Raw genomic sequence first — 20,455 nt, forward strand, 5'->3', positions numbered from 1 at the left:
TTGCTGGATCTGGTAGGGGAAAATTTAGGAGTGATCATAGTATCATAGATTTAGGTTAGCTATGGAAAAGGACCAGGAGCAATCCAGAGCAAAAATGCTTAATTGGAGGCAGGCTAACTTCAGTGCATTGAGAACAGACCTGTCCAGGGTAAAGTGGAATCAAAGATTGGCAGGCAAAACAGTAGCAGAACAATGGACTGCCTTTAAAGATGAGATGGTTCGGGTACAGTCGAGGTACATTCCTACAAGGGAGAAAGGTAGGGCAAACAAAGCCGGAGCTTTGACGAGAAAGAGAGTAAGATGAAACAGAAAAAGTCAGGTCGATAATACAAGTGAGAACCTGACTGAATATAGAAAGTAAAGACAGAAAAGAAAAAGGAAGTAAGAGAGGCAAAAAAAAAAAAGAGTATGCGAAGAGTCTGGTAGCTAACATAAAAGGGAATCCAAAAGTCTTCTGTAGGCATACAATTAGTAAAAGGACAGAACGAGGGGTGGGGCTGATGAGGGACAAAAAAGGGGATCTACACATGGAGGAAGAGGGCATGGTTGAGGTTCTAAATGAGTACTTTGCATCTGTCTTTAACAAGGAAGATACTGCTGAAGTCATAGTGAAAGAACAGGTAGTTGAAGAACTCGATGGGCTAAAGATGGATAAAGAGGAGGCATTAGAAAGGCTGACTGTACTTAAAGTTGCTAAATCACTAGGACCAGATGGGATGCATACGAGGATGCTAAGGGAAGCACGGGTATAAACTGCAGAGGTACTGGCCATAATCTTCCAATCCTCCGTAGATACAGGGGTGGTGCCAAAGGACTGGCCAATTACAAACTTTACACCCTTGTTCAAAAAACGGTGCGTAGATAAGCCTAGCAACTACAGGCCAGTCAGTTTAACCTCAATGGTGGAAAGCTTTTAGAAATAATAATCCTGGACAAAATTAAGTTACTTAAACAAGTGTAGATTGATTAAAGGCAGCCATTACGGATTTGTTAAAGGCGAATCATGTTTAACCAATATGATGATGAACTAACAGAGAGGGTTGATGAAGCATATGTGCACCTCCAAAAGGCATTTGATACAGTGCCATATAATTGGCTTTCCAGCAAAGCTGAAGCCCATAGCACACAAGGGACAGTGGCAGCATCAGTAAGAAGTTGCCTGACTGACAGGAACCAGAGCAGTATTGAACAATTGTTTTTTTCCCCCCCAGAGTATAGGAAGGTATATAGTGGGGTTCCCCATGGGTCGTTACCACTGCTTTTTTTTTGATATGTATTAATGACTTAGACTTGGGTGTACAGAGCACAATTTCAAAATTTGCAGATGACAAAAAAACTTGAAAGTATTGTGAACTGTGAGGAGGATAGTGATAGACTTCAAGAGAACAGAGTTAGACTGATGGAATGGGCTGACACATGACAGATGAAACTTAATGCAATATAAACTAAAGGTGCAAATCTGAAGGGGGTGCAGGAATCGAGAAACCGGGGGGTATATGCACACAAATCATCGAAGGTGGCCGGGCAGATTGACTCAGTGGTTAAAAAGATATATGCAGCCTTGGGCTTTATAAATAGAGGCATTGAGTACAAAAGCAAGGAAGTTATCATGAATCTTTAAAAAAACACTGGTTCATTCTCAACTGGAGTCTTGTGCCCAATTCTAAGTACTGCACTTTAGAAAGGATGCAAAAGCTACAGAGAAGGTGCAAAAAGATTTACGAGATTGGTTCCATGGATGAGGGACTTCAGTAACATGGATAGATTGGAGAAGCTGGGGTTGTTCTCCTTAGAGAAGAGAAGGTTGCCAGGAGATTTGATGGAGGTGTTCAAAACCATAAGGTGTCTAGACAGAGTAGATAGAATTTGTTCCCATTGGCGAAAGGTTCGAGAACCAGGACACGAATTTAAGTTGCTTGATAAAAGAACCAAAGGTGACATTAGGGAAAACTTTATTTACGCAAGAGTGGTTAGGTTCTGGAATGCACTGCCTGAAACGGTGGTGGAGGCAGATTCAATCGTGGCTTTCAAAAAGGAAATGGATAAGCTCCGGAATAGAAAAAATTTGCAGGGCTATGGGGAAAGGGTGGGGAGAGTGGGACTAGCTATATAGCTCTTGCAGAGAGCCGACACAGACTCGTCATGCTGAATGGCCTCCTTCTGTGGTGTAACCATTTTATGCTTCTACAAAGCCAATGCTATAGACCTTTATCAAAAGGATGAAATTTATTTGATTTGGCATTGGATCAGCTGGAATTTTAAAGCCATTTGTCAAAGCAGACAAGAACCATGTTTTGTCTCATCAGTTACACCATTATAATTAATGTTCGGAGATGGAGGACAGAGTCAACCTCCATTTTTTTTTAAATGGCATACTCCAATAACAGCAAGCTTCAGGGCTATTTTCTGTACACCTGCTTTTATGTTTTGCACCAAATGTTGCACTCACCTGTTGTCCTAGAAATTTGACAGTCGGATTATTTTCAACTTCCCACAGTCCTTCGTTGAAACCCTTTCTTTTGTTGGGCTTCCCGTACTTTTCCTTGTTTTCTTCATATGGATAAATGTCTCGTGGACCTAAATAGGCACTGAAGTTTTTTTAAATTAAGTATGCTTAGCTTCTACATTTTCTAGGTCGTAGCTATACCTTTCAGTACAAATGTCAGGGGTTCAAGCACTAAGCCCTTCTTCTGGAACTGGCAAAATTACCAGTATGCTATATAAAACTGTACAACATAAAATTCAGAAAGAGGATGGCAACTGTGGCAACTAGTACACTTCCACATACATATCTCCTTATTGTTAATCTTGTTACAAAAAATATTTAGGAGTCAGCTATACCTCAGTGGTGACACTCTCAGCTCGGAGTCAGAAGGTAGTGGATTCAAGCCCACTCCAGACGTAAGCACATAAGAAAGGCTGACACTTCAAATCTATTGAAGGTACCATCTTTCGATGGAGTCAAAAGCTCAAGGCTTTGTCTGCCCTCTCAGGTGTGCATAAAAGATCCCATAGCGCTATTCAAGGACGAGCAGGGGAGTTCTACGAGCTCAACCAACAACTAAAACAGATTATCTGATCATTATCTAACTGCTGCTGCATTTCCCTAGATTACAACAGTAACTACACTCCAACAGTGCTTCACTAGCTGTAAAGCATTTGGGACGTCCTGAAAGGCACTATATAAATGCAAATTCTTTCTTTGAACCAGCTCATTGGAATTGGAGTGCAAATCTCCCCTATCTCATAGCAGTCCTGACTACTTTTTATTAAATGCTTCAACAGCCAATGGTTATTATTAAGAGGACATTAACTTTACTGTAACACACATCTCCACCAAGACATTAACAAACTAAACAAATTAAGCTACTCAGGGTGTGCAAAAAGGTTTTAAATCCATTTTGAGAGAAAGGCAGAAAGAAAAAAAGGACTTTCATTTATATAGTGCCTTTCATGACATCAGGAAGTCCACTCAATAGGGCAGGTGAGACCTCAGTTCGATGTCTCATCTGAAATTCAGCATCAACAGGTGTGATGTATCAGTCTAGATTATGCGGTCAAATCTCTGGTGTCAGATTTGAGTCCATGACCTTCTGACACAAAGGCCACAATGCTACCACTTGAGCGAAGGCTGACACAAAGCATTTGATTTTATGAAAGAAATCAAGCCGAACAATAAGAGCACTTCCATGTAGGATGGTATTTGTTTTCCTTTAAAATACATACGCAAGTGTGAATTCCAGCCTGTCAGACAGTCAAGATCTCAACCATTTCTGTAAAGAATACCAAAAGTTATTACTCACGTCTCATGAGTTCCGAAGAAGAAAATGGGATATTTATTTGTTGAAGATTTTACTGCTCCGTCAGCGAAATCATCAATCTGCAGAAACAAAAAGACATTTCCTTTACTTATCAGATCACAAGCTGCGAAGCATCAGTGATCAGTGCTTTGCCGCAAACCATTACTTGAAAGCTTGATACAACTCGGAAGTATTTTATCCATGGGCGTTTAAAGGAAAAGAAACAAAATATCTACTCAGAGTACATACATCAGAGATTTTTGTACAAGTCTTGCACTTTTCAGGCCTGATTCCAATAGGACATATTAGGATTTGGAGCAGATCTGCACTATTAACTCTCAAAGCCCTCCAGCTCAATCCGCTAGGAATTGGTTTCCTATGCCCCAAACAAGGTAACTATTAATGCAGCAAAACAGAACAAAAGTTTACCTTTAAATTTCTGGGCTTCAATTAGAGCTGGAGGAGTTTTTTTTGCTGCCAGCTCCAGATCCAAAATGGATGGTACAACCCAGGGGACAGAGGAAAGCAATTATGTAAAAGTTTTTTTAAATTCATTCATGGGATGTGGGTGTTGCTGGTTCGGCCATCATTTATTACCCATCCCTAATTGCCCTTGAGAAGGTGGTGGTGAGCTGCTTTCTTGAACTGCTGCAGTCCATGTGGGGGTAGGTACACCTACAATGCTGTTAGGGAGTTCCAGGATCTTGACCCAGCGATAGTGAACGAACGGCGATATAGCTCCAAGTCAAGATGGTGTGTGGCTTGGAGGAGAATTTGCAGGTGGTGATATTCCCATGTATTTGCTCCCCTTGTCTTTCTAGGTGGTAGAGGTCACTATCTAAGAAGCCTTGGTGCATTTCTGCAGTGCTGCTACTGTGCGTCAGAGGTGAAGGGAGTGAATGTTTGTGGATGGGGTGCCAATCAAGCAGGCTGCTTTGTCCTAGATGGTGTCGAGCTGCTTGAATGTTGTTGGCGCTGCAACCCTCCAGGCAAGTGGAGAGTATTCCATCACACTCCTGGCTTGTGCCTTGTAGATGGTGGACAGGCTTCGGGGAGTCAGGAGATGAGTTACTCGCCGCAGGATTCCTAGCTTCTGACCTGCTCTTGTAGCCACGGTATTTATATGGCTGGTCCAGTTCAGTTTCTGGTCATTGGTAACCCCCAGGATCTTGATAGTGGGGGATTCAGTAACCGTAATGCCATTGAATATCAAAGGGAGATGGTTAGATTCTCTCTTGTTGGAGATGGTCATTGCCTGGCAACTGTGTGGCGCTAATGTTACTTGCCACTTATCAGCCCAAGCCTGGATATTGTCCAGGTCTTGCTGCATTTCTCACGGACTGCTTCAGTATTTGAGGAGTCGCGAATGGTGCTGAACACTGTTCGCTGATGAATGCACATTCTCACTTCTGACCTTATGATTGAAAGAAGGTCATTGATGAAGCAGCTGAAGATCGTTGGGCCTATGATTCAAATTCAGTCCAGACTATTGCGATGAAAGTTTCTTGTGTCTCCTGGCTGCATGGTTTCTATTGTGAGATGAGGCTGAGGAACTCCTGTAGTGATGTCCTGGAGCTGAGATGACTGACCTCCAACAACCACAACCATCTTCCTTTGCACTAGGTATGACTCCAACTAGCAGAGAGTTTTCCCCGATTCCCAGTGATTCCAGTTTTGCTAGGGCTCTTCGATGCCAAACTCAGTCAAGTGCTGCCTCGATGTCATGGGCAGTCACTCTCACCTCACCTCTTGAGTTCAGCTCTTTTGTCCATGTTTGAACCAAGGCTGTAGTAAGGTCAGGAGCTGAGTGGTCCTGAGCATCAATGAGCAGGTTATTGCTGAGCAAGTGCCGTTTGATGGCACTGTTGACGACACCTTCCATCACTTTTTTGATGATTGAGAGTAGACTGATGGGGCGGTAAGTGGCCGGGTTGTACTTGTCCTGCTTTTTGTGTACAGGACATACCTGGGCAATTTTCCACATATTAGGGTAGATGCCAGTGTTGTAGCTGTACTGGAACAGCTTGGCTAGGGGTGTGGCAAGTTCTGGAGCACAGGTCTTCAGTACTATTGTCATATTGTTGTCAGGGCCCATAACCTTTGCTGTATGCAGTGCCTTCAGTGGTTTCTTGAGATCAGGTAGAGAGAATTGAATTGGCTGAAGACTGGCATCTGTGATGCTGGGGCCTTCAGAAGGAGGCTGAGATGGATCATCCACTCAACACTCCTGGCTGTATATTGTTGCAAATGCTTCAGCCTTGTCTTTTGCACTGATGTGTTGGGCTCCCTCATCATTGAGGATGGGGATATTTATGGAGCCACAGTTAGTTGTTTAATTGTCCACCACCATTCACGGCTAGATGTGGCAGGACTGCAGAGCTTAGATCTGATCCATTGGTTAAGGGATTGCTTAGCTCTGTCTATCGCATGCTGCTTACGCTGTTTGGCACGCAAGTAGTCCTGGGTTGTAGCTTCACCAGCTTGACCCCTCATTTTGAGGTATGCCTGGTGCTGCTCCTGGCATGCCCTCCTGCACACTACATTGAAATGGTCCCCTGGCTTGATGGTAATGGTAGAGCAGAGAATATGCCAGGCCATGAGGTTACAGATTGTGGTTGAGTACAATTCTGCTGCTGCTGATTGCCCACAGCAAAGTATTAAAATTTATCTTACAAACTTTAAAAAAAATATTCACTGTTGGGACATGGGTATCACCAGCAAGGCCAGCATTTATTGCTAATCCCTAGCTGGCCTACAGAAAGTGGTGCTGTGCGTTATTTTTAAACTGCTACAGTCCATGTGGTGAAAGTGCTCCCATAATGCTGTTAGGCAAAGAGATCCAGAATTTTGACCTAGTAACCAGGAAGGGACAGCAATGCACGTCCAGGTCAGAATGATGCGTGACTGGGACGCGATGGTGTTCCCACGCACCTGCTGTCCTTGTCATTCTAGGTTGCGGATGTCACAGGTTTGGGAGGTACTGTCGAAATGAGTGGTGCAGTGCACTTCACCTTTGAGACTATGATTCAAATTCAGTCCAGACTATTGCGATGAAAGTTTCTTGTGTCTCCTGGCTGCATGGTTTCTATTGTGAGATGAGGCTGAGCAGTCTTAGTTTAGTATCTAATGGATGTGTAGCAGAAAATGATTCCTAATTTAGCATTAAATGGCAATCTCACTCAGAATGGCTATTGGATTTCAGGGGTGAGATATAGAAAAGATGTCACATTGCTGTGTTTGGGGCTGAGGCATTATTGGAGCAGAGAGGAGGGAGCGTTAATCTGCTTCTAAGCTGTGCCATACCTAACTGGGGTGCTTCATGCTGAAATGGGAAGAATCCCATTGACACACCCTCACCTCAATGAATACAAAAAACCTCAAATGAGAAATAAAGGTACAGAATGTAGTCAGACCTCACTGTAGCGAACTATAAACTCTCCCATCCCCACTGACTCACCTTCATGTAGGCAACATTCGATATTTTGATCGGATAATTGTTATGCTGTTCCAATTTGGCAGGCCTGATGGGTCTATTCTCAATGTGGCTTCCTCAGGGGCAAAAACAGACCCATTACAAGAAAATTTTAAAATAGTCAAATTCAGCGGCAGTACCAGAACAAACCGGACAGCAATTACAGCTAAACAGCTGCTTGCAGGACAAGAAGCTTCTGGAGCATTACTAAATCTGGAGTTTCAGGTCAAAGTTTAGTACATGGAAGTTCTACTTAACAACTGTACAGCTACCAAACAGACCCTGGTCCAGGTTACTTTGGGACAATAAGATTATACAGTAGATAGTACATGGTAAAAATAATGATAATGTAGGAAAAGGAGAATAACTGGTAGAACACAGCCAAGATAGATCAGCCAGAGGCCTGTTGTTTTTGGAGTTGGGTAGCTCTATTGAGAATTCTCAGATCTGCCCCACTGAAACAGAACTGCCTGGGATGTAGGTTACGCTCTCTTTAATCAGCACCATAAATAGAATAAAATCAATTCATAATATTCGATTTCCCATAGTCATTTCAACCTCCAAACAATTATACAGTAAGTTTACCCACATTAACTGGTCCAACACATGTTCACCAATAGGATTATTTTTCCAGTATGTGATGTGAACGACCAAATAAACATTTTCAAATATTTTAATATAGAAGCGAAGCAGCACATTTGTCACCACGTTGCACACCGTTGTGGCAGCTCAAATGCAACACATGGCAGAAACAGTTATAATTAATTGTCTTAGCAATACCGAGACAAGAATAGGTGAATCAAAAGACAAAACAGCACAGCCTACAGGACGCATACAAAAGCAATGAATGGGTTATTAGATTAACAAGTAGTATTTGGTAGTCTGGTTTCTGAACCTATTTTAGTTTTCCCGGAAACACAACTGAATATTTTATTTCAACAAATGCGAACACCAACTACATTAAAACCCAATTTTTAATCTGAACTGCAGCGAGTTAAGGAGGACTCCACGTGCCAACCAAGATTACCAGTTACCCCAGCACCCCGCCTCCTTCCTCAAAAGCACCATGGCATTCTGCAAGCGTGTTGGCAAGATACATGCACGGTGAAACTACCTTAAAGTCTGCAACTCTCACAAATTAAGGCTTGTCCTCCTCTGTAGGGGTTTGCATGCAACTCAGTTAAGACTCTTATTTAGAAACCGCCCAAAAATTGTTTTTGAGCGATACAACGCTACAATAATATGCAGGCCGTCAGCCTGGACTTGCATTTCGCCCTCCTCCTGCATACACCACTCACCCGAGCAGGCCAGTGAGGGTAGCCCTTCATCTTGGCGAAAATCAACTCCCCGGCTTTATACTCGCGAGTCATGGCCTCTTCGGGATGGGGCAAGGAAAAGGACGAGCTCTGCTGCCAACCTGCTTCACAGATGCTGCGAGAGGCCTTGATCGCTTCTTCTTGTTGTTGCTGTTGCCGCCTTCGATTTTTGCTCGCGGTTGCAGGCGATAATAAAGCGCGACCTATTCCCGGGAACGTTCTGTTCGCGCGTGCAAACCCAGAGCACACGCTCTGCCTGGGGACGTTCAAGCCGCTTGTAAAGTCTGAGTGCGCGCACGCATCCTGTCCGCAGAGGCAGCCTGCTCTCTTCCGCGCTGTCCCAGAGCGACTGCACCATCAGCATCATGCAAAACGGGGGCTACACTTACTGTGCACGCAGCGGTGCAAATTGGTGAATTTCTTTGGGAAAATACGTATGAAATATAGTTTTAAAATGTATGCATTGTAATAAAAAAATGAGTATTAAAAGGTGAAGATAGATTTTTGCACCAAGATTTTTTTTCTGCACCTCCCTACTGGAATCTCAGGATCACAGAATTGTTATTGTGCCTAAGGAGGACATTCGGCCCATCGTGTCCGCACTGGCTCTCCGAAACAGCAATTCACTTAGTACCCTTCTCCCGGTAACCCTGCACATTTTTCCTTTTCATATAACAGTCTAATTCCCGTTTGAATGCTTCAATTGAGCCTAAGTCCACCAAACTCTCAGGCAGCGCATTCCAGACCTTAACCACTCGTTGCATGAAAAAGTTTTTCCCCACTGCTTTTGCTTCTCGTGCCCGTTACTTTAAATCGTTTTTGTTTTCGATCCTTTCACGAGTGGGAACAGTTTCTCTCTATCTACTCTGTCCAAATCCCTCATGATTTTGAATACCTCTATCAATCTCCTCTCAGCCTTCTCTTCTCCAAGGAAAACTTCACCCAGTCCTAACTTCACCATCTTCATAATTGAAGTTCCTAATCCCTGGAACCATTCTCGTGAATCTTTTCAGTACTCTCTCCAATGCCTTCACATCTTTCCTAAAGTGCGGTGCCCAGAACTGGATGCAATACTCCAGCTGATGCCGAACTAGTGTCTTGTACAAGTCCAACATAACTTCCTTGCTCTTGTACTCTATGCCCCTATTAATAAAGTCCAAGGTACTGTATGCTTTATTAACCACTCTCTCAGCTTGTCCTGCCACCTTCAATGACTTATGCACATATACATCCAGGTCCCTCTGCTCCTGCACCCACTTTAGAATTGTACCCTTTATTTTATATTGTCTCTCCATGTTCTTCCTACCAAAATGAATCACTGCACATTTCTCTGCATTGAACTTCATCTGCCACCTATCTGCCCATTCCACTAACTTGTCTATGTCCTTTTGCAGTTCTACACTATCCTCCTCACAGCTCACAATTCTTCCAAGTTTCGTATCATCCGCAAACTCTAAGTCACTATATATCAGGAAAAGCAAGGGTCCCAACACTGATCCCTGGGGAACTCCACTACAAACCTTCCTCTAACCTGAAAAACATCCATTAACCACTACTCTGTTTCCTGTCACTCAGCCAATTCCATATCCATGTTGCTACCATCCCTTTTATTCCATGAGCTATAACTGCTCACAAGTCTGTCGAACGCTTTTTGAAAGTCCATGTATACCACATCAACAGCATTGCCCACATCAACCCTCTCTGTTACCTCCTCAAAAAACTCCAGCAAGTTAGTGAAACATGATTTTCCCTTAAGAAATCCCTGCTGGCTTTCTTTAATTAACCAGCATTTGTCCATGTGACTATTCATTTTGTCCCAAATTATTCTTTCTAGAAGTTTCCCCACCACTGAAGTTAAACTGACTGGCCTGTAGTTGCTGGGCTTATTTTTACACCCTTTTTTGAACAAAGGTGTAATGTTTGCAATTCTCCAGTCCACTGGCACCACCCCCAAGTTGGAAAGACTGAAAAATTATGGCCAGTGCCTCTGCGATTTCCACCCTCACTTCCCTCAGTATCCTTGGATGCATCTCATCTGGTCACTTTAAGAATAGACAGCCTATCTAATATGTCCTCCTTATCAATTTTAAACCCTTCTAGTGTCTAAATTACTGCCTCTTTCACCATTGCCTGGGTTGCATCTTCTTCCTTGGTAAAGACAGATGCAAATTTTGCATCAATAGTTTGAATTTCGCAAGATAATTACTGATATGGAAGATAATGTGGTCCATATCAGTTCTTCCAATCAGAAAGACTCTGCTGCTGCATTTAATCGTTTTTAACTGCATTCAGGATGTTTCTCTCCCAAGTCCAACATTTATTTGGGAAGCCCATTCCAAGTGCTGTTCGCCCTCAGCTTCAAGAAGAATTTACTGATATTAGTCCTAGTTACCTTTTACTAGTTTTATCCTATGTCCCATTGTCTTATTTTACATTTTAATTTAAAATAGCGCTCTGGATTTGCATTACGCATAACACTTACTATCTTGCAACCGTTCGATAAATTATTTCTAAGATGCCTTCTTTCCAAGCTGGAAAGACAACTTGCATTTACATACAGCCTTTAATGTATAAAAATGATGCAGGTGCTTTACAGGAACACGATCAGACAAAAATTAACATTGAACCATTAGGAGGGGTGATTAAATCTAGGTGACACTCCAGTGCAGTACTGAGTGAGAGCTGCACTGTAGGAGATGCTTTCTTTTCAGTGAGATGTTAAATTGAGGCCTACGCTGCTGCTCAGGTAGGAAGATCCCATGGCAGTATCTGAAAGAAGAGCATGGGAGTTCTCCCCAGTGTCCTGGCTAATATTTAAAAATATCTGGCCACTATCAAATTGCTGTTTGTGAGATCTTGCTTTGAGGAAATTGGCTGCTGTATTTCCTATATTACAACAGTGCCTACACTTCAACAGTACTTTAATTGGTTGTAATTGGAATGATGGTGAACAGTACTTGATGTGAGTAGGATATGTTGAGCCGAGCTTTGGATGAGCTCATTTATAGAAGGTGGAAGATGTTAGGCCAGCCAGGAGGTTACAAACAAATGGATGAGGATATGAGCAGGAGATGGGCTGAAGCAGGGACCCTGATGAGAGATATTACAGAGCCGGAAATAGGTGGTCTCTGATGGTGAGGGTATGGAGTCTGAAGCTCAACTCTGGGTCAAATAGGACAGTGAGATTAAAAATAGTCTCGTACAGGCTCAGATAATGCACAGGGAGGTGGGGGTGGAGTTGGTAGCTGGGGAATGGAGTTTGTTGCGCGGGTTGAAGACAATCTCCTTTCATATGGTAGTAGCAAAAACAAATCAAATATCAATATCTAAATCAGATATCCAGGCCAAAGCTTCTGGTGTAACTGTGTGGGTATTTTGTAGGGTGCTTGCAAATTTCTTCTGAAGGCAGGGCTCCATGATATGCTGCGGATCTGATTAGAAGCTCCAGTCACATAATGGGGATGCTTTAATCTTCCATCAATGGAGAAGATGGCAGCATCTACCATGATCAGTTCTGAGGTTGTTGATGATGGTCCACTGTTTGCGAGGAAGGTTTGTACTGTGAGGTCTTCTGTAAGCGAGTGACATTAATTTTCTCTACAAGGCTGTACCACCTTTCACATCTGTCAAGTTCAAGGACTCCAATATTGCTATGGCTGGATTCTTCTTCAATGAATACTCCTGGTAGAGAACTTCGATTTCTTCTGTCCAACAAGGAATATATGCCTTTCTTAACCTAGAGGTATACTTCAATTTGCGGCAGCTTTAATAGTTCTTGTAAATCTGTTGAAGGCATTGATGTTTGGCAGAATCCACCTGATGTTGTCAGTTGACTTTTGGAAGGTTTCCCAGTCTGCATTTTTGAAACTTCATCATGGTACCAGTGTTGATGTAATGACAAGAATTTCACTGCCAATGTTGATGATTGAAGACCCATGTTGACTGCTGGGGAAGTCATCAAGATCAGTTCTGGAGGTGATGATAGGGTTTCCTTTGATATCTTTAGAGAGGAAACATTGCTTCTGGCTGCCACCCTGATGTACTTCAATCTTAGGCATCAAAAAGGAGGTATTTATTCTCTAGCGAAGCCCATTGTACAACTGTTTTCCATTATAGTTGATGTCTTCATAGCCCCACATTGTGTAGTAGCTATTAACGTCTCCAAGATGGATGGATGGGTGTTGACAAGGAGGGAACGGTGAGTCAGGCCACTGTACGAGTGGTTTGCAGACATTGGAGATCGTTAGCTTTTCTATGCATATTACTGTGGTGAAAATTCTAACAATACTAGTATACTTGAGTTCAGTGCAATCTTCGATGCCTAGTTTGACATAGCACACCAGGCATGTTTAGAATGGTTATTGCAAGCAATTAGGTCAGAAACTGTAATACATCTTCTTGTGCCCAACTGGTGGATGCATTTGATGTGTGTTTCTTCAAGAACTAGGACACTTTTTTATTCATTCATGGGATGTGGGCATCACTGGCAAGGCCAGCATTTATTCCTCATCCCTCATTGCCCTTGAGAAGATGGGTGGTGAGCTGCCTTCTTGAACCGTTGTAGTCCGTGTGGTGTAGGTATGTTCACTGTGCTGCCAGGGAGGGAATTTCAGGATTTTGACCCAATGACAGTGAAGGAATATATTTCTAAGTCCGGAAGGTGTGTGACATGGAAGGGAACTTGCAGGTAGTGGTGTTCCCATGCCTCTACTGTCCTTGTTCTTTTGGTGGTAGAGGACGAGGGTTTGGAAGGTACTGTTGAAGGAGCCTTGGTGAGTTACTGCAGTACATCTTGTAGATGGTACACACTACAGCCTACGGTGCACCTGTGGTGGAGGGAATGAGTGTTTAAGGTGGTGGATAGGGTGCCGATCAAGCGAGTTGCTTTGTCCTGGATGGTGTCAAGCTTCTTGAGTGTTGTGGAGCTGCACTCATCTAGGAAGTGGAGAGTATTCCATCACACTCCTGACTTGTGCCCTGTAGATTGTGCACAGGCTTTGGGGATTCATGAGATGAGTTATTTGCCGCAGAACTCCCAGCCTCTGGCCTCATGTTGTCCAAGTATTTATATGGCTGGTTCAGTTAAGTTTCTGGTCAATGGTAACCCTCAGGATGTTGATACTGGTGGATTCAATGATGGTAATGCCATTGAATGTCAAGGGGAGATGGTTAGATTCTCTCATGTTGGAGATGGTCATTGGCTGGCAATTGTGTGGCGCATATGTTACTTGCCACTTTATCAGCCTAAGCCTGAATGTTGTCCAGGTAAAGACTGCTACATTATCTGAGAAGTTGCCAGTGCTGCTGAACATTGTGCAATCTTCAGCAAACATCCCCACTTCTGACCTTATGATGGAGGGAAGGTGATTGATGAAGCAGCTGAAGATGGTTGGGCCTAGGACACTACCTGGAGGAACTCCTGCACCAATGTCCTGGGGTTTAGATGTTTGGTCTCCAACAACCACAACCATCTTAGGTATGACTCCAGCCAGTGGAGAATTTTCCCCTTGATTTCTATTGACTTCAATTTTACTAGGGCTCCTTGAAGCTACACTCGGTCAAATGCTGCCTTGATGTCAAGGGCAATCACTCTCACCTCATCTCCGGAATTCAGCTCTTTGGTCCATGTTTGGGCCAAGGCTGTAATGAGGTCTGGATCTGAGTGGTCCTGGCGGAACCGAAGCTGAGCATCGGTGAGCAGGCTATTTTGTTTCTTGTATAGCCTTTCGAGTTATTCACATTTTGAGCAAGAAATGCCTTTGATGTTACATTGGCATGTTTGTATGATTGGGCCAATGTTTCATTTTCTGTGGCCCTGAAGAGACTGTTTGGTTTGCTTAATTTGCCACTCTCACCGGGAGGTCAATTTAACGACATGTTCGGTGTCTTTTGCGATGACACTAGTTGTGATCTTAGATCACATAACAGGGTTTGCCATGAGAAGGCTGCTATTATCCACCCCATCTTTCCAATGCTTTATTGAAGAGGCGAATTTTCCAGTCTTTCCTCACAATTAAAACCCCTAGAACCAGGGGCCAGCCTCATGCCTCTTCTCTATACTGCCTCTAATGCTTCAATGTCTCCTTTGTGTCTCATTGACCAGAACGAGACACAATATTCAAGGTATATTCTGTCCAGAGCATCGTGTAGTTTGATCATGGCTTCCTTTGACTTACCTGTTTGGCTGTGTTGTTCATCATTCTTTGTTGATTGCTACTCTGTGTTGGTTGGACATGTTTAATATTAGTCCACTAAGACTCTTAGAGAAAAAGCTTGCAGTTATTGAGCACATTTCACAACCTCAGTACATCCCAAAACTTTTACAGCCAGTTAAGTACTTTTGAAATGAAGTCACTGTTGTAATGGAGGGAAACAGCCAATTCACACACAGCAAGATCCCACAATATTGACCAGATAATCTGCTTTAATAGTGTTGGTTGAGGGATAAATATTGGCCAACATATCAGGGAGAACTCTCCAGATTTTCTACAAATAGTATCATGGAATCTTTTAGGTCCACCTGAGAGGAGAGTCAGGTGCTGAGTTTAATGTCTGATCTGAAAGACAGCAGCTCCAACAATGCAACATTTCCTCAGTACTACACCATGTGCGCAAGTCTCTGGAGTAGGACTTGTAAGGTATTTGGTTTTCTTCCCATAATTATATAGGTTTATTAGTGGTGAGATCAATAAAGATTTTAACATTTTCCAACTAATGCTTTTATTGACAATAGAACAGTGCAGTTTACAGATGGAGAGACATACGACCATTTAATAAGTAGTACAATTTGAAACTTAGAATAGGCAATTCTTCTTCTTCATGAACACTGAAAGGTTAATTCTTGACTGACATCCTGCATAGCAAAACATTAATAATCCTTTGTTGCGTTCTTCTGGTTTGACTTAGGCACTGAGCACTCGTTGGTCTTGTGGACTGTCTCATACCATTCCTGCTGACAAAACAACCTTTCTCAGTAATTTTCCATTCTCTCTTTCCAGTGGTTTTAAAAAATTCATTCATGGAATGTGGGCGTCGGTGGCTAGGCCAGCATTTATTGCCCATTCCCTAATTGCCCTTGAGAAGGTGGTGGTGAGCTGCCTTCTTGAACTGCTGCAGTCCATGTGAGGTAGGTACACCCACAGTGTTGTTAGGAAGGGAGTTCCAGGATTTTGACCCAGCGACAGTGAAGGAACGGCAATATAGTTCCAAGTCAGGATGGTGTGTGACTTGGAGGGGAACTTGCAGGTGGTGGCATTCCCATGCTTTTGCTGCCCTTGTCCTTCTAGTTGGTAGAGGTTGCGGGTTTGGAAGGTGCTGTCTAAGGAGCCTTGGTGCGTTGCTGCAGTGCATCTTGTAGATGGTACACACTGCTGCCACTGTGTGTCGGTGGTGGAGGGAGTGAATGTTTGTGGATGGGGTGCCAATCAAGCAGACTGCTTTGTCCTGGATGGTGTCGAGCTTCTTGAGTGTTGTTGGAGCAGCACCCATCCAGGCAAATGGAGAGTATTCCATCACACTCCTGACTTGTGCCTTGTAGATGGTGGATAGGCTTTGGGGAGTCAGGAGATGAGTTACTCGCCGCAGGATTCCTAGCCTCTGACCTGCTCTTGGAGCCACAGTATTTATATGGCTACTCCAGTTCAGTTTCTGGTCAATGGTAGCCCCTAGGATGTTGATAGTGGGGGATTCAGTGATGGTAATGCCATTGAATGACAAGGGGAGATGGTTAGATTCTCTCTTGTTGGAGATGGTCATTGCCTGGTTACACAGACTGATGCTAACAAACAGCACTTGGCAATTACAATGGTTTCCCACAGCCTCTCAAGGTCTCCTTATCTGTAGCCATCCAGACAGGATGCATAACACTTTTTGAATGCTGTCAACCTTCCCAGCATGCTTTCTTGAACGGTCAGGTTAACTGATCTTTTAACCAAACTCCACTCCTTTAGCAGGTAATTAATCGAGTAAAGTCCAAACATCCTTCAAATTTGGACCTATGAACTTATGACCTGTTGATTCAGACATCAAGTGCCATCACTGAGCTAAGGATGATCTCTACTTCTCCTTCCACTTCATCTTTATTTAGTTCAACGTCATTTGTGGAGTTTTTGTTTCTTATTTTCCCATAATATATGCAGATATTGTACTTATTGGTATTAATTATAAAATCATAAGAAATAGGAGCAGGAGTAGGCCATTCGGTCCCTCAAGCCTGCTCTGTCAATAAATAAGATCATAGCTGATCTGATTGTGGCCTTAACTCCATTTTCCTGCCTGCCCCCCATAACTCTTGACCTCCTTGTCAATCAAAAATCTGTCTAACTTGAATATATTCAATGACCCAGTCTCCACAGCTCTGGGGAAGAGAATTCCAAAGATTAACGATCCTCTGAGAGAAGAAATTCCTCCTCATCTCTGTTTGAAAAGGAGACCCATTATTTTGAAACTATGCCACCTAGTTCTAGATTCCCCCATGAGGTGAAACATCCTTAAGCATCTATCCTGTAAAGGGCCTCAGAATTTTATATGTTTCAATAAGATCACCTCTCATTCTTCAAAACTCCTTTGAGTATAGGCCCAACCTGCTCAACCTTTCCTCATAAGACAACCCCTTCATCCCAGGAATCAGTCTAGTGAAACATGTCTGAACTGCTTCCAATGCAAGTATATCCTTTAAGTAAGGAGACCAAAACTGTACGCAGTACTCTAGGTGCAATCTCACCAATGTCCTGTACAGTTGTAGCAAGACTTCCCTACTTTTATACTCCATCCCCCTTGCGATAAATACCAACATTCCATTTACCTTCTTAATTACTGCTAATTTTGAGTGATTCATAAACAAGGACACCCAAATCCCTCTGTACCACAGCATTTTGCAGTCTCTCTCCATTTAAATAATATTCTGCTTTTCTATTTTTTCCCACCAAAGTGGACAACCTCACATTTTTCCACATTATACTCCATCTGCCAAATTTTTGTCCACTCACTTAACCTATCTATATCTCTTTGCAGACAATTTGTGTCCTCCTTACAGCTTGCTTTCCTACCTATCTTAGTATTGTTAGCAAATCTGGCTACAATACACTCGGTCCCTTCATCCAAGTCATTATAAATATAGATTGTAAATAGCTGAGGCCTCCCACTGATCCCTGTGGTACTCCATTAGTTACAGTTTAAATTTCATCTACTGTTGATCTGCCAATAGACTTGTCCAACTCCCCCTGTATTTTCTTAGCTGCTTCCTGAATGCTACTTTAGTATAATTAGCAACTTTGACCACTTTCCGTTGAGTTTCTAAATCCAGGTCATTTACCTAAATGCAAAGCAGCAATGGTCCCAACACCAAGCCTTGAGGCACCCCACCCTTACTTTATCTTACCCCAACATAAGTATCTAAGCCGTTCCTTACTATCCTTCAGCCAGTTTTCTTTCTATCCTTTCACAGAGTTTACCTTGACTGATAGCATTTCATGTGTGCCTCTGTCAGATGCATATTGGAAGTCTAGGTACATTAGAACTTCCTATAGTCCATTTGGGGTGCTCCTTCCTCAAAGAGGTCGAAGAGGCATGTTCTCTGGATGTACATTGGCTACAAGTTGCTACACTATGTTTATAGAGAGAAAACCGAAAATTTACAGCACAGAAGGAAGCCATTCGGCCCAGCGTGTCTGAGCCAGCCGAAAAATATCTATCCAGCCTAATCCCACTTTCCAGCTCTTGGTCTGTCGCCCTGTAGGTTACAGCACTTCAAGTGCTTATCCAAGTATTTTTTAATGTGATCAGGGTCTCTGCTTCTACAACCCTTTGGGCAGTGAGTTCCAGACTCCCACCACCCTCTGGGTGAAAAAAATCTCCACAACTCCCCTCTAATCCTTCTGCCAATTACTTTAAATTTATGCCCCCGGTTATTGACCTCTTTGCTAAGAGAAATGGGTCCTTCCTATCCAATTTATCCAGGTCCTTCACAATTTTGTACACCTCAATTAAATCTTCAGTCAGCCTCCTCTGTTCCAAAGAAAATAATTCCAACCTGTTCAATCTTTTCTCATACCTAAAAATCTCCATTCCTAGCAACAACTTCATAAATCTCCTCTGTACCCTCTCTAGTGTGATCACATCTTTCCTGTAATGCGATGACCAGAACTGTACACAGTACTCTAGCTGTGGCCTAACTAGGGTTTTATACAGTTCTAGCATAACCTCCCTGCCCTTATATTCTATGCTTCAGCTAATAAAGGAAAATATCCCATATGCCTTCTTAACCACCTTGTCTACTGTTACCTTCAAGGATCTGTGGCCATGCACTCCAAGAACCCCCTGTTCCTCTACACTTCTCAGTATTGCATATTCTCTGGCCTTGTTTGCCCTCCCCAAATGTACTACTTCACACTTCTCTGAATTGAATTGAATTTGCCACTTTTCTGCCCACCTGATGAGTCCATTGATATCTTCCTGCAATATACAGCTTTCATCCTCACTATCAACCACCTGATCAATACTTAAATCATCTGAAAACCTCTTAATCATGTCCCTACATTTAAGTCTAAATCTATATACCAAAAAAAAAAATGACCTCAATTGAGCCCTGCAGAACCACACTGGAAACAGGTTTCCATTCACAAAAACACCCGTTGACCTGTCACTGAGCCAATTTTGGATCCAACTTGTCACTTGCCCTTAAATCTCATGGGCTCTTACTTTTCTAATCAATCTGCCTTGTGGGACCTGGTCAAATGCATTACTAAAATCCATGTAGACTACATCAAACATGCTACCCACATCCACCCTCCATTATACCTTCTCAAAAAAATTCACAACTGTCCCTTAACAAATCTGCGCTGACTGTCCTTGATGAATCGGTGCCTTTCTCAATGATGATTTATACTGTCCTCAGAATTTGTTTCCAATAACCTGCTCACCATTGAAGTTTGGTTGTCTATCCCTTCCTACCTTTTTAAACAATGGCACAAGGTTAGCAGTGCTCCAGTCTTTTGGCACCAAGCCTGTAGCCAGAGGGGATTGGAAAATGATTGTCAGATCCTCTGTTATTTTCTCCTTTGCTTCTCTTAGCAGCCTGCGATACATTTCATCTAGGCCTGGCAATTTATCCCCTTTCAAAGATGCTAAACCCCTTAATATTTTCTCCCTCACTGCTTATACCGTACAATATTTTACACTCCCCCTCATTAACTAAAACATCTGCATCATCCCCCCTTTTGTGAAGACAGATGCTAAGTATTCATTCAGAACCATGCCCATGTCTTCTTCCTTCAAACACAAATTATCTTTTTGGTCTGAAATCAGCCATACTCTTTCCTTATTCATCCTCTGGCTCTTTATATATTTATAAACATCTTTGGGTTTTCCTTGATTTTACTTGCCAATATCTTTTCATGCTCTCTCATTACTTTCCTAATTTCCTTTTCAAATTCACCCCTGTACTTTCTATATTTCTCTTGGCATTCTGCAATATTAAGCTCTTGATGTCTTACACAAGCTTCCCTTTTTTTTGCCCTATCCTACTCTGTGCTTTTTGACATCTAGGGGGCTTTAGATTTGGGAGTCACACCCTTTTTCTTCGAGGGAACATATTCGTTCTGAAGCCTCTTTATTTCCTCCTTGAATATACCTCCCATTGCTCTGACACTGATTTACCTTCAAGTAGCTTTTTCCAGTCCACGTTTGCCAAAACGCATCTCAGCTTAGTAAAATTGGCTTTCCCCCAATTAAAAACTTTTACTCTTGACCTATCTTTGTCCCTTTCCATAACTATACTAAATCTGACTGAATTATGATCACTACCACTAAAACGCTCTCCTACTGATGCCCCTTCCGCCTGCCTAGTTTCACTTCCTAAAACTAAATAC

General features: G+C 42.7%; 1 protein-coding gene across 1 annotated transcript in view; it reads right to left on the reverse strand.

Moving 5' to 3' along the window:
* The window catches only part of psip1a (PC4 and SFRS1 interacting protein 1a), a 37,411-nt gene extending 28,499 nt beyond the window's left edge, over positions 1-8,912 (reverse strand). The window contains exons 1-3 of the mRNA XM_068030434.1: positions 8,571-8,912; positions 3,804-3,880; positions 2,450-2,588 (exon numbers count right to left, since the gene is read on the reverse strand). Of these exons, the coding sequence (XP_067886535.1) occupies positions 2,450-2,588; positions 3,804-3,880; positions 8,571-8,642 (288 nt within the window). The 5' untranslated portion in view covers positions 8,643-8,912. The remainder of the gene's footprint in view (positions 1-2,449; positions 2,589-3,803; positions 3,881-8,570) is intronic.
* Between the last annotated feature and the right edge of the window lie 11,543 nt (positions 8,913-20,455).

Source organism: Heterodontus francisci, chromosome 4 (genome assembly GCF_036365525.1).
Source record: "Heterodontus francisci isolate sHetFra1 chromosome 4, sHetFra1.hap1, whole genome shotgun sequence".
Taxonomy (NCBI): Eukaryota; Metazoa; Chordata; class Chondrichthyes; order Heterodontiformes; family Heterodontidae; genus Heterodontus; species Heterodontus francisci.